The sequence below is a fragment of the Cynocephalus volans genome, chromosome 8 (assembly GCF_027409185.1).
Source record: "Cynocephalus volans isolate mCynVol1 chromosome 8, mCynVol1.pri, whole genome shotgun sequence".
Lineage (NCBI taxonomy): Eukaryota > Metazoa > Chordata > Mammalia > Dermoptera > Cynocephalidae > Cynocephalus > Cynocephalus volans.
Genome location: NC_084467.1, coordinates 113,937,533 through 113,947,499, shown reverse-complemented (window position 1 = coordinate 113,947,499; position 9,967 = coordinate 113,937,533). Strand labels below are relative to the sequence as shown.

Here is a 9,967-nt window from a genome sequence, read left to right as displayed (position 1 = left end):
TCCCTTACCATCCAACTCAAGGACAACCCCTCTTCCAGAAATCCTTCCCGACTACTCCTACCCTCAGTGTGCTCTCCGTTTCCTGAAATGTAGAATCCTTGAAAGACTGTTTTGAGGATTAAGTCAGACAATGTAAGTAAAACGATAGAACAAGATTTGGCACACCACAAAGGCTTGATAAACTGGGGCTGGTGGTTATGGACAAACGAGGTGCCTCTTCCTTCTGCTTCCTCTTCTTAACCTGATCTGTACGTCACCAGGGGGCGCCCTCAGCCCAAAATCTCTGACCCCGACAGGGTGCGGTGCCCTTCCTGAGAACTGGGGGAGAACTTCCTAAAGTGGACCTCAGTAGTTATCTGGAAGACTTGTAGGGAGGATGGAGGGGAAAACATGCCTAAGTCCTGCACCCCTTTGCCTGGTCTCTCCCTTTCGGGACGGAGACTGAGACCATAGGGTATGTGCTTGAGTGTGTCTCCCAATATCAGATACCTGTTCTTGTTTTCCAGGCAGTGTCTCTCCCGATTCTCTCTGCAATGCTTTCTTCCCTTCAGTAGTTCAGGACGGTGTGCATTTACTATTTACAAAAATCATGGCCACGTCTATCCTTTCAGCAGCCCACGAGATTTCCATTATCTCTCCCATTTTATGAATGAGAAAACTAAGTCCTGGAGGAATTCAGTAAGTGATAGCTCTCTTGAGTGTGCCAAGTAACAGATTCACACACCTTCCCAGGCCGGATACTCCGGGCACCCCGTCCCCAGGCCCAGTTCTGTGAATCGTCTGCTTTTATCGGAGCTTACGACCCTTTCTCAGGCCTCCTCCTTCAGAAAGACACCGCCATCGGAACGGATTCTCCAGGACATGGTTCTTTAGTTCTACTTTCCAGGACCCTGGGGAAGCAGGGACAGAGGTTGCAGCCGTTTCCCTGAACTCTAAGGGGTTAAGGCCTGGGTCCCACCCCTTTTCCCGCCCGGCTGGCGGGAGTATGAATAGCCTCGCTCCCGCTCCTGACTCTCAGTCGCTCAGGCTACTCCCCGCCCCGCCCCGCCCTGTCATTGTCCCCGTCGGTGTCCTTTTCTCTTTCCTCCTAAAAGCTCTGAGAGCCGCTCCCTTCTCCCGGTGCGCCGCGGCTGTCCACCCTCGGTGGATCAGACGAGCAGGATGGAGGGCTGCATGGGGGAGGAATCTTTTCAGATGTGGGAGCTCAATCGGCGCCTGGAGGCTTACTTGGCCCGGGTCAAGGCGCTAGAGGAGCAGAATGAGCTGCTCAGCGCGGAGCTTGGGGGTCTCCGGGCACAGTCTGGGGACACCTCCTGGCGGGCCCGTGCCGACGAAGAGTTGACGGGCCTGCGGGCCCTCGTCGACCAGCGCTGGCGGGAGAAGCACGCGGCCGAGGTGGCGCGCGACAACCTGGCAGAAGAGCTGGAGAGCGTGGCGGGCCGATGCCAGCAGCTGCGGCTGGCCCGGGAGCGGGTGGCGGAGGAGGCATCACGCAGCCGGCGCGCCGTCGAGGCGGAGAAATGCGCCGGGGCCTGGCTGAGCACCCAGGCGGCGGAGTTGGAGCGCGAGCTAGACGCTCTGCGCTCTGCGCACGAGGAGGAGCGCGCCGGCCTGAACGCGCAGGCTGCCTGTGTCCCCCGCGGTCCCGCGCCGCCCCGCGGGCCCCCAGCGCCGGCCCCCGAGGTGGAAGAGCTGGCCAGGCGGCTGGGCGAGGCGTGGCGCGGGGCAGTGCGCGGCTACCAGGAGCGTGTGGAGCACATGGAGACGTCGCTGGGCCAGGCCCGCGAGCGGCTGGGGCGCGCGGTGCAGGGTGCCCGCGAGGGCCGCCTGGAGCTGCAGCAGCTCCAGGCGGAGCGCTGTGGCCTCCAGGAGCGCAGGGCGGCGTTGGAACAGAGGTTGGAGGGCCGCTGGCAGGAGCGGCTGCGGGCCACTGAAAAGTTCCAGGTGAGGAGGTCGGGGACCTGGGTGAGAGCATGCTTCAGGAAGTCCCTGTAAGGCTCAGAGACTTTCTGGGAAAGGAGTGGGGCGGGGTGGCTGCCGATTAAGGAAACCCATACCTGGTGCCACAGGCCCTGAGTAGGGTGGGAATGATAGGGATTCAGAGGTCTCTCAAAGCACATCCCCTGGAAAGGCAGGCGGGCCCAAGACCCGTTCCAGAAGTCCACTCTTTGGATGGCACCTTCCAGGTATGATGGCTCCCTGGGCCACTCCTTAGGCTCTGCTATCACTCCGTAGATGCCCAGTACTTCCCCCCAAAATGCTGAGTCTCATGATCTGGCCGCTCAGAATCCCCAAGTTCCTAACAGTCCTCCTCCCCCTGACGGGAGGGGTGAGGGGTCCTGGATGAATGGTCACCGGCACCTCTCCCGTGTCAGGGCTTCTGGGCTCCTTGGAGCACATTCCAGAGGCCTAGGACAGCTGCTCCCCCTCACACTGCACAGATGTGACCAGCAGCTGAGAAAATAGCCTCTTGTCTGTTCCAGACAGAGGTCTCGACATGGCCACCTCCCCACCCCTCCTCTCAGAGAAGAAAGATTCCAGAACATGTGGGAAGTGGGGGGTGAGGGGCTGATGTGAGGAACAGGAGACAGCGATGGGACTGGAGCTGTTTGGCTTCCAGTCCTGCACGCTCCAGTCCTCTTGATTAATCGTTTTTCCTTCTGCTTCCACTTTTTTTTTCCCTCTCCTCCTCTCTGTAACCCATCCCCTCTTCCCTCACCTCCCCCTTCCTGTGGGAGCTGAGCTCTAAGCAACATGTGCTACCATTTAATCATCGTCTTCAGAGGAGCCAAGCCGTGGGAGAGGGCTGAGAGGGGCCCCTGTGCTCATTTGGGGGGAACTAGAGGGGATTCTCTGTGCAGGGAAAGGGGCAGGGGAGGGAGGGATCTGCTCTACAGAGAAGTCGGTCAGGGAGCAGAAGATGCTACCACAGCAGCCAAGGAGGATGCGGGTTAGTTAGCAGGAGGGACCCCACCTCCTTCATTGACTGCCTCTGGCTTGCTCTGCAGCTGGCTGTAGAGGCCCTGGAGCAGGAGAAACAAGGCCTACAGAGCCAGATCGCCCAGGTCCTGGAAGGTCGGCAGCAGCTGGCACACCTCAAGATGTCCCTCAGCCTGGAGGTGGCCACATACAGGTAGGGGTAGGCCCTGACCTGCCCAGGCATACAGATGCACAGACGCATGCTGGGGCAGACTTCTCAGCTAAAAGGGCCCAGAGGCACAGGTGGTGGCATCTTTGTTGCCACTGGGTTCTGTGACTCTAGGCTGGTCACTTCCACAGCAGGATATGTCCCACCTGAACTAGCCCCTGTGGGTTCAGGACCAGAGAAATGTCTTGTGCTCAGGAAATCCCCCTAGGGGAGGTGACATTGTCAGGTAGGACAGCCTCAGGAGAGGGGGCTGGACACATATTGGGCATCTGCATCCAGACCCTTCCCCCAAGTGGCTGAAGAGCCCCAAGACTCTGTGTATGTGCTCACACCAAGTGGGTAATGTCCCTGGGCAGCCTCAAAAAGGAGGCATGCAGGGAGGCATGAAGAGAGTGGCTCCTCCTCCACAGGGACAGAGCTCAGAGGGAATGATACCGCATTGGGAAGGACAGAGGTGAGGCTACAGCGAGTGCCAACCAGCTCAGAGATCACGGAAAAGAGCAGAGAGTAGTTCGGCAGAACTTGATGAATTGGTGGGTCCCTCCTCCCCCAGTCGGCTCCAAGGGGCACTGAGGCAGGGGCCTGGACAAAGACTTCCTCACCCTAAAGAGCTTGGGATTCAGAGTGCTGGGAGATCCCAAGATGAGGGCCTTGACCCCCAGTCAAAGCACTGAGGTGAAGGGGCTGCGCAGGCTCTGAGGAATTTAACCACTGGTTTTTGAGGCATGAAAAGGATTTGGAGAGAGGGAGCTGAATTCATTTGCTTTTCTCTGTCACCAGCTCTGGGGCCCCAGGGGAGGAGGAGGGAGCCCATCCCATGGGAACGGCCTGGGAATTCCCACTTCCCCTGAAAAGCCCCCCTTCTCAGACCCTCCAGATGGCGGCATGGACAATGGCAGCAATTAGCATGATAATCGGTCCCCCACACCAAGGATGAGGTCATTGGCCTGGGATGGGGGGGAGGAGACTAGTCTAAGCAATTTGTGGGTGTGCCCGTGGCAGCATCCAACTGTGAGGGAATCTGCTTGTGTGTCTGTGAGCTCTGCTGTGTGTCTCAAATATGTCTGTGACTCTGTGTGACAGAGTGTGATGTCTGTGGTATGTGACCATGTGATTTCACCCTGCATGTGGCTTTTGTGTGATAGTGGTCAAAATGAAGAGCAGGTGGCAGTGCCAGCTCTACATTTCCCTAGCTGGCTTGTTGCCTGCAGGCCTGGGGCAAAAGGCTGACCCAGCTTTTCCTCCCTCATCCCAGGACCCTCCTGGAGGCTGAGAACTCCCGGCTGCAGACACCTGGCGGTGGTTCCAAGGCTTCCCTCGGCTTCCAGGGTAAGAGAAGGGGCCAGGTTTTCCTCAAAACTACCCTTCGCTTTTCATGCCCCAGGTCTACCTTTCTGGAGGCACCAGTTTAAGTCTTAACTCCTTGGCCCCTAGCAGCAGTGCTCATCCTCTCAGCCCAGACACTGGGAGCCAAGGACAGGGCCATGGGCACTCTTGCCAGAGTGGTGGCTGCTCTGTGGCTCCCCTCACTGACACTGTTTCTTCCCCTTCTGCCTTTCCAGACCCCAAGCTGGAGCTGCAATTCCATGGGACCCCAGAGAGCCGGCGGCTTGGACCTTTGCTCCCTGTCCTGAGCCCAATTCCCCTCCCCTCACCCTTGCCTGCTACCCTTGAGACACCTGTGCCAGCCATTCTGAAGAGCCAGGAATTTCTCCAGGCCCATGCCCCTACCTTGGCCAGCACCCCCACCCCACCTACACCTCAGGCTTCCTGTCCTGCTATGGATGCAGAAATCAGAGTCCAAGATGTCCCTCTCTCCCTTCTCCAGCCACAGGGTGGGAGGCAACAGGCTCCAGAGCCCCTGTGGGCTGAAGCCAAGGTGGCCACCCCTACCAGCATCCTGCCAGGACCAGAGGAGCCTGGGGGCAAGGGGCAAGAGGCCAGTTCAAGCCAGTCCCCTGAGGATCATGCCTCCTTGGCCCCACCCTTCAGCCCTGACCACCCTAGTTTAGAGGCTAAAGATGGAGAATCTAGTGGGTCTAGAGTGTCCAACATATTCCAGGAGGAAGATGAAGGGCAAATCAGGGGGCTGGTAGAGAAAGAAGCAGCTATAGAGGTCAGAGTGGTGAGCAACTTGCAGCAGGAAACATGGCAAGAGGAAGGGGATCTGAACATGAAGGAAATCCAGGATTTCCAGGGTCCTTTGGAAAAAGAAACCCTGAAGGCTCTGGGAGAGGAAATTCAAGAGCCACTGATGTCTCTGGAAAACCAGAGCCATGAGACACTAGAGAAGGAGAGTCAGGAATCTTCAAGGTCATTAGAAGAAGAGATCTTAGAAACACTAGAAAGTTTAGAAAAAGATGATCAAGAGCCATTGAAGACTTTGGAAGAAAAGGACATGGAGGTAGTGAGATCTCTAGAAAAGGAGACTCCAGAACTACTTAAGCCTATAGGAAAAGAGGACCCACAGACATTGCAATCCCTAGAACAGGAGAATCAAGAACTGATGATGTCTCTTGAAGGTAATCTGGACACATTTTTATTTTCAGGAAAGGAGAATCAAGAATTAGTGAGATCTTTAGAAGAGGAGAACTTAGAGTCATTGAGGGCTCTAGAAAAGGAGAATAAAGAGCCACTGATATCTCAAGAAGCAGAGGACCAGGAGACATTGAAACCTCTAGCAAAAGAGAATCAAGAGTCCCTGAGGTCTCTTGAAGATGAGAACCAAGAGACCTTTAGACTTCTAGAAAAGGAGAACCAGGAGCCACTGAAGTCTCTAGATGAAGAGGACCAGAAGATTTTGAAACCTCTAGAAAAAGAGAATCAGGAGCCACTGAGGTCTCTAGAGAAAGAGGACCAAGAGAGATTGAGATCTCTTGAAAAAGAGATTCAACAGCCACTGAGGTATCTAGGGGAAGAAGACCAGGTGACAGTAAGACCTCTAGAAAAGGTTAATCCAGAGCCACTGAAGTCTCTTGGAAAAGAGCAGGAGATAGCTAGACCTGTTGAGAAAGAGAATCAAGAGTTATTAAAGTCACTAAAAGAAGAGAGTGTAGAAGCAGCGAGATCTTTAGAAACAGAGAACCTAGAATCAGTGAAATCTGCAGGAGAAGAGAACCTGGAAACACTGAAATCTCTCAAAACTCAAGAGTCACTATGTTGTCTAAGAGAAATGAATCAGGGGACAATGAAACCTCTAGAAAAGGAAATTCAAGAACCACTGGGATCTGTGGGAGAGAACCAAGGGACACTGAGACTCCTAGAAAAAGAGAATCAAGAACCACTGAGATCTCTGGGAGAATGGAACCTAGAGAACTTGAGATTTCCAGAAGAGGTAGACAAGGAAAGTCAAAGGAATCCAGAAGAGGAAGAGGACTTGGAGGAGGGAGAGAATCACGAGTCACTGAGGTCTCTGGAAGAAGAGAGACAGGAGCTGCCACAGTCTGCAAATTGGCAGAGGTGGGAAGATACAGACCAAGAACTGGGCCAGGAGCCCCCTTTTGGGAGGGCTGGAGTGGAAAGTGGAGAGGATGAGGTGGAGCTGGACCTGAGGGAGGAAGACAGCTTCTCTGGGAAGGAGGAGGTGGTAGAGCAGGGAGAGCTATGGCTGAATGCCACAGGGGAGGCCTGGTGCTCAGGCGAGGGGCACCCTGGGAGCCCTGGGCCCAAAGAGCAGAGGGGCCCAGCTGAGGAAGCCAGTGGGAAGGGAGGCACTGAGGGCCTCCAGGACCCTGAAGGGCAGCCCGAGCAGGTAGAGGCTCCAGGCCTCCCAGCTCTGCAGGGAATGCCAGAGGTAATAGAGCCCCTGCTGGAAGTTGAGGATGCAGCGCCAGGGGGTGATCAAGCCTCCCCAGAGGTCACCTTAGGGTCAGAGACAGCCATGGGTGAGCCTGCTGCAGGAGCTGAGCAGGGACTGAAGCAGGAGGTGGTAGGGTTGGAGGACCCAGGCCACCTGGTCAGAGAGGAGATGATGGAACAGCCGCTGGGGGAGGAAAGTTTGGAGGCAAAGACGGTTCAGGGCTTGGAAGGTCCTGGAAAGGACCTAGAGGAGGCAGAGCTCTCCAAACTGCCCAGAATGTGCAGAGACCCCCTGGAGTCTCCCAATGGCAGGGGGGAGTCAGAGCCTGAGGCCCCCTGGGCAACAGAGGAGGCATTCCCTGCTGAGACCTCAAGCCATGATGAAAGTGATATCCCCCAGCCTAGGCCCCTGGTGTTAGAGGAAGCTGAGGAAGATGCACAGCCAGTGCTGGGCCCCTCCAGCCCAAAGCCAACTGAACCCTGGTTGCCCACCCCAATCCTGGAAGATGTCCCTGGATCCCAGCCCCAGGCTGAGGGGAGCCAGGGGGCTAGCTGGGGGATGGAGGGTGGGGCTGAGGCCCTGGGGAAGGTAGAGGGTGAGCAGGAGGAGTTGGGTTGTGGGGAGATCTCTGAGGGCCTCCAGGAGGAGGGGGAGGAGAGCAGAGAAGAGAGCGAGGCCGATGAGCTAGGGGAAACCCTTCCCGACTCCACTCCCCTGGGCCTCTACCTCAGGTCCCCTTCCTCCCCCAAGTGGGACCTGGTTGGAGGACAGAGGCCCTCCCCTCAAGGGGAGGCCAGAAAGGAAGCCTGGGATCCTGCTGTCCTGACCTCCAAGGGCCTTGGGGACCAACCCTCAGAAGAGGAGGAGGGGGGAAGTGGAGAGGAGCAGTGTGGCCATGACCCTGACCTGTCAGAGGAATTTGAGGACCTGGGGACTGAGGCTTCTCTTCTTCCTGAGGTCCCCAGGGAGGTGGCAGAACCTCTGGGCCAGGTGGCTCCGCTGCTACTGGAGCCTGCTGCCTGGGAGCGGGATGGGGAGTCTGATGGGTTTGCAGATGAGGAAGAGAGTGGGGAGGAGGGGGAGGAAGAAGATGAAGAGGACGGAAGGGAGCTGGGGGCTGGGCAGTGGGGGCCAGGGTCCTCCGTTAGCAGCTTCCATGTCCTTAGTGGCCCTCAAAGAGGGGACCTCCTGGAGTCTGAGAGTGTGGGTGTCAGTGTCCCCTGGGATGATGGCTTGAGGGGCACGGTGGCCGATGCCCCTGTGAGTGCCCTGGAGACTGAATCCCAGGACAGCGCTGAGCCTTCTGGCTCAGAGGAAGAGTCTGACCCTGTTCCCTTGGAGACGGAGGACCAAGTCCCTGGCCCTCTGGAAACCCCCAGTGGTGTGGAGGACACAGGCCCCAGAGAAGGGGACACCCATGGTGTAAATGGCCGGGGCCCCAAATTGGAAGAGTCAGAGCACGTGAATGGGGGGGTGGTGAACGGGTTGGAGCAGTCTGAGGGAGTGGGGCAGGGAAAACTGGGGGACCCTAAGGGGGCCCAAGGGAGCCCCTTACAGGAGGAAGAGAGGGGTGCCCTGAAGACCCCTTGGGCAGGGGCTTCTCTTCACCTGGGCACAGGCCAGTTCCTGAAGTTCACTCAGAGGGAAGGAGATGGAGAGTCCTGGTCCTCAGGGGAAGACTAGAGAAAGCACTCCTTGCACACTGAGGACTTGGGGCAGGGAGCGGGTGGGAAGATGTCCTCAAGCCCCCTCCCTGCTCAGGGGCAGCAGCCTTAACTTATGATCTCTGGAGTTGCAGTTTCTGTCCTAGAGGCCTGGCTGGCCAAGGTGAAATGGGGTGTGGCACAGGAGCCCGTCCCAAGAATGGAGGCTCTAGGAATGAAAACCTGGGGCCCTGCAAAGGGGACATCCTGCCTGCACATCCCATAAGCTTAAGTCAGCAGAATCCCTATAGAACTAGGCCCCCTTTGCTCTGCATCCCATCAGCTGGGAAAGGCCTGGAGCCCAGTGGTTCCTCCGAAGGGAGGGGGCTGTGGTGGTCTTTGTGCCAGGGCTCACCAACCCCACCGCAACTCACTACAGCAGCAGCGCCCTCATGGGATGTCTGGCCTGTGGCAATGGAGGGGAGAGGTGGTCCCATGTCTTGAACCCCTTCATCCCTGCCTCTTGTGACCTTGTCTGGCTCATCCTTGCCTGAATAAAGTAAAGCCTCTGCCTGTAAAGTCTGGGCTCTTTCTTCTCTTGTTCAGGTGGGGTTCTCAGGGATGGCTCAGGAGCAGAAACAGCAGAGAGACTGCAGGGGAGGAAGTTGGAGATGCTGGTGTTGAGGGGGGGCTGTCTCCTGAGGAGAGGAGGAGGAGGCCTGCTGGGGGAGATGAAGGCAGACAAAGGCTGCAGGCAGCAGTGCTGGGGGCCTGGGGAAGGCTGGGCCGCTGCCTGGCTAGGGGAAGCCAGTCCAGGTGACCTCAGCGCCTACAGAAGCCACGCCTGTCATCAACTCTGCCCACAGCACTGATTACAGGGATTAGGCTTTGGGACCACCCCCACCCTCGCATATCTTCCCCACTAGCCTCTCAGTGCCGCCAGCATAATAAGCCCTCTTGTCCCCAAACCCAAACAGTTGTCTGGCCTGTGATGGCTGGGTCAGAGCAGGGTGAGGGACGGGGGAGGCAGGCTTTGCCTTAGTCTGGCTGTGTGGCCTCAGGTCAGTTTAACCTCTCTGAACCTCAGACTCAGCCACACAAGGAGGGAGGCTGGGCCAAGCGAAGGGGTAGGGGAGGCAGGAGGGAGGCTAGGGGAAGCTTAAGGGCTGCAGCTGAGACCTTCAGTAGGACGGTCCTCAGGGCTGAAGCAGGAGACAGGGAGGAAGGGAAGGTGGAGGCGAAGAGGGAGGCGGTTGGAGGTGAGAGCTGGGGCGGGTGCTGATAACAACTATGTGGTGTTAATAGCAGTTTAGCCCAAGGTTCCACCCAGCCACAGCTCCCTACCCCCACCCTTGCCCCCTTCCCAGGAGTTCTCGG

The 9,967-nt window shown here is 57.3% G+C and overlaps 1 protein-coding gene across 1 annotated transcript; it reads left to right on the top strand.

The window, feature by feature from the left end:
• Window positions 1-1,076: 1,076 nt before the first annotated feature.
• NES (nestin) lies at window positions 1,077-9,169 on the top strand. Its single transcript, XM_063106721.1, has 4 exons — window positions 1,077-1,944; window positions 3,009-3,133; window positions 4,404-4,477; window positions 4,711-9,169. Exons 1-4 carry the CDS (start codon window positions 1,162-1,164, stop codon window positions 8,628-8,630), a joined length of 4,902 nt encoding a protein of 1,633 aa, XP_062962791.1. The 5' UTR covers window positions 1,077-1,161; the 3' UTR covers window positions 8,631-9,169.
• Window positions 9,170-9,967: the final 798 nt, after the last annotated feature.

Coding starts and splice junctions, on each gene's coding strand:
- NES (XM_063106721.1), top strand. CDS start 1,162: ATGGAGGGCTGCATGGGGGAGGAATCTTTTCAGATGTGGGAGCTCAAT. Junction 3,134..4,403: donor CTGGAGGTGGCCACATACAG/GTAGGGGTAGGC, acceptor CCCTCATCCCAG/GACCCTCCTGGAGGCTGAGA. Junction 4,478..4,710: donor GGCTTCCCTCGGCTTCCAGG/GTAAGAGAAGGG, acceptor CTGCCTTTCCAG/ACCCCAAGCTGGAGCTGCAA.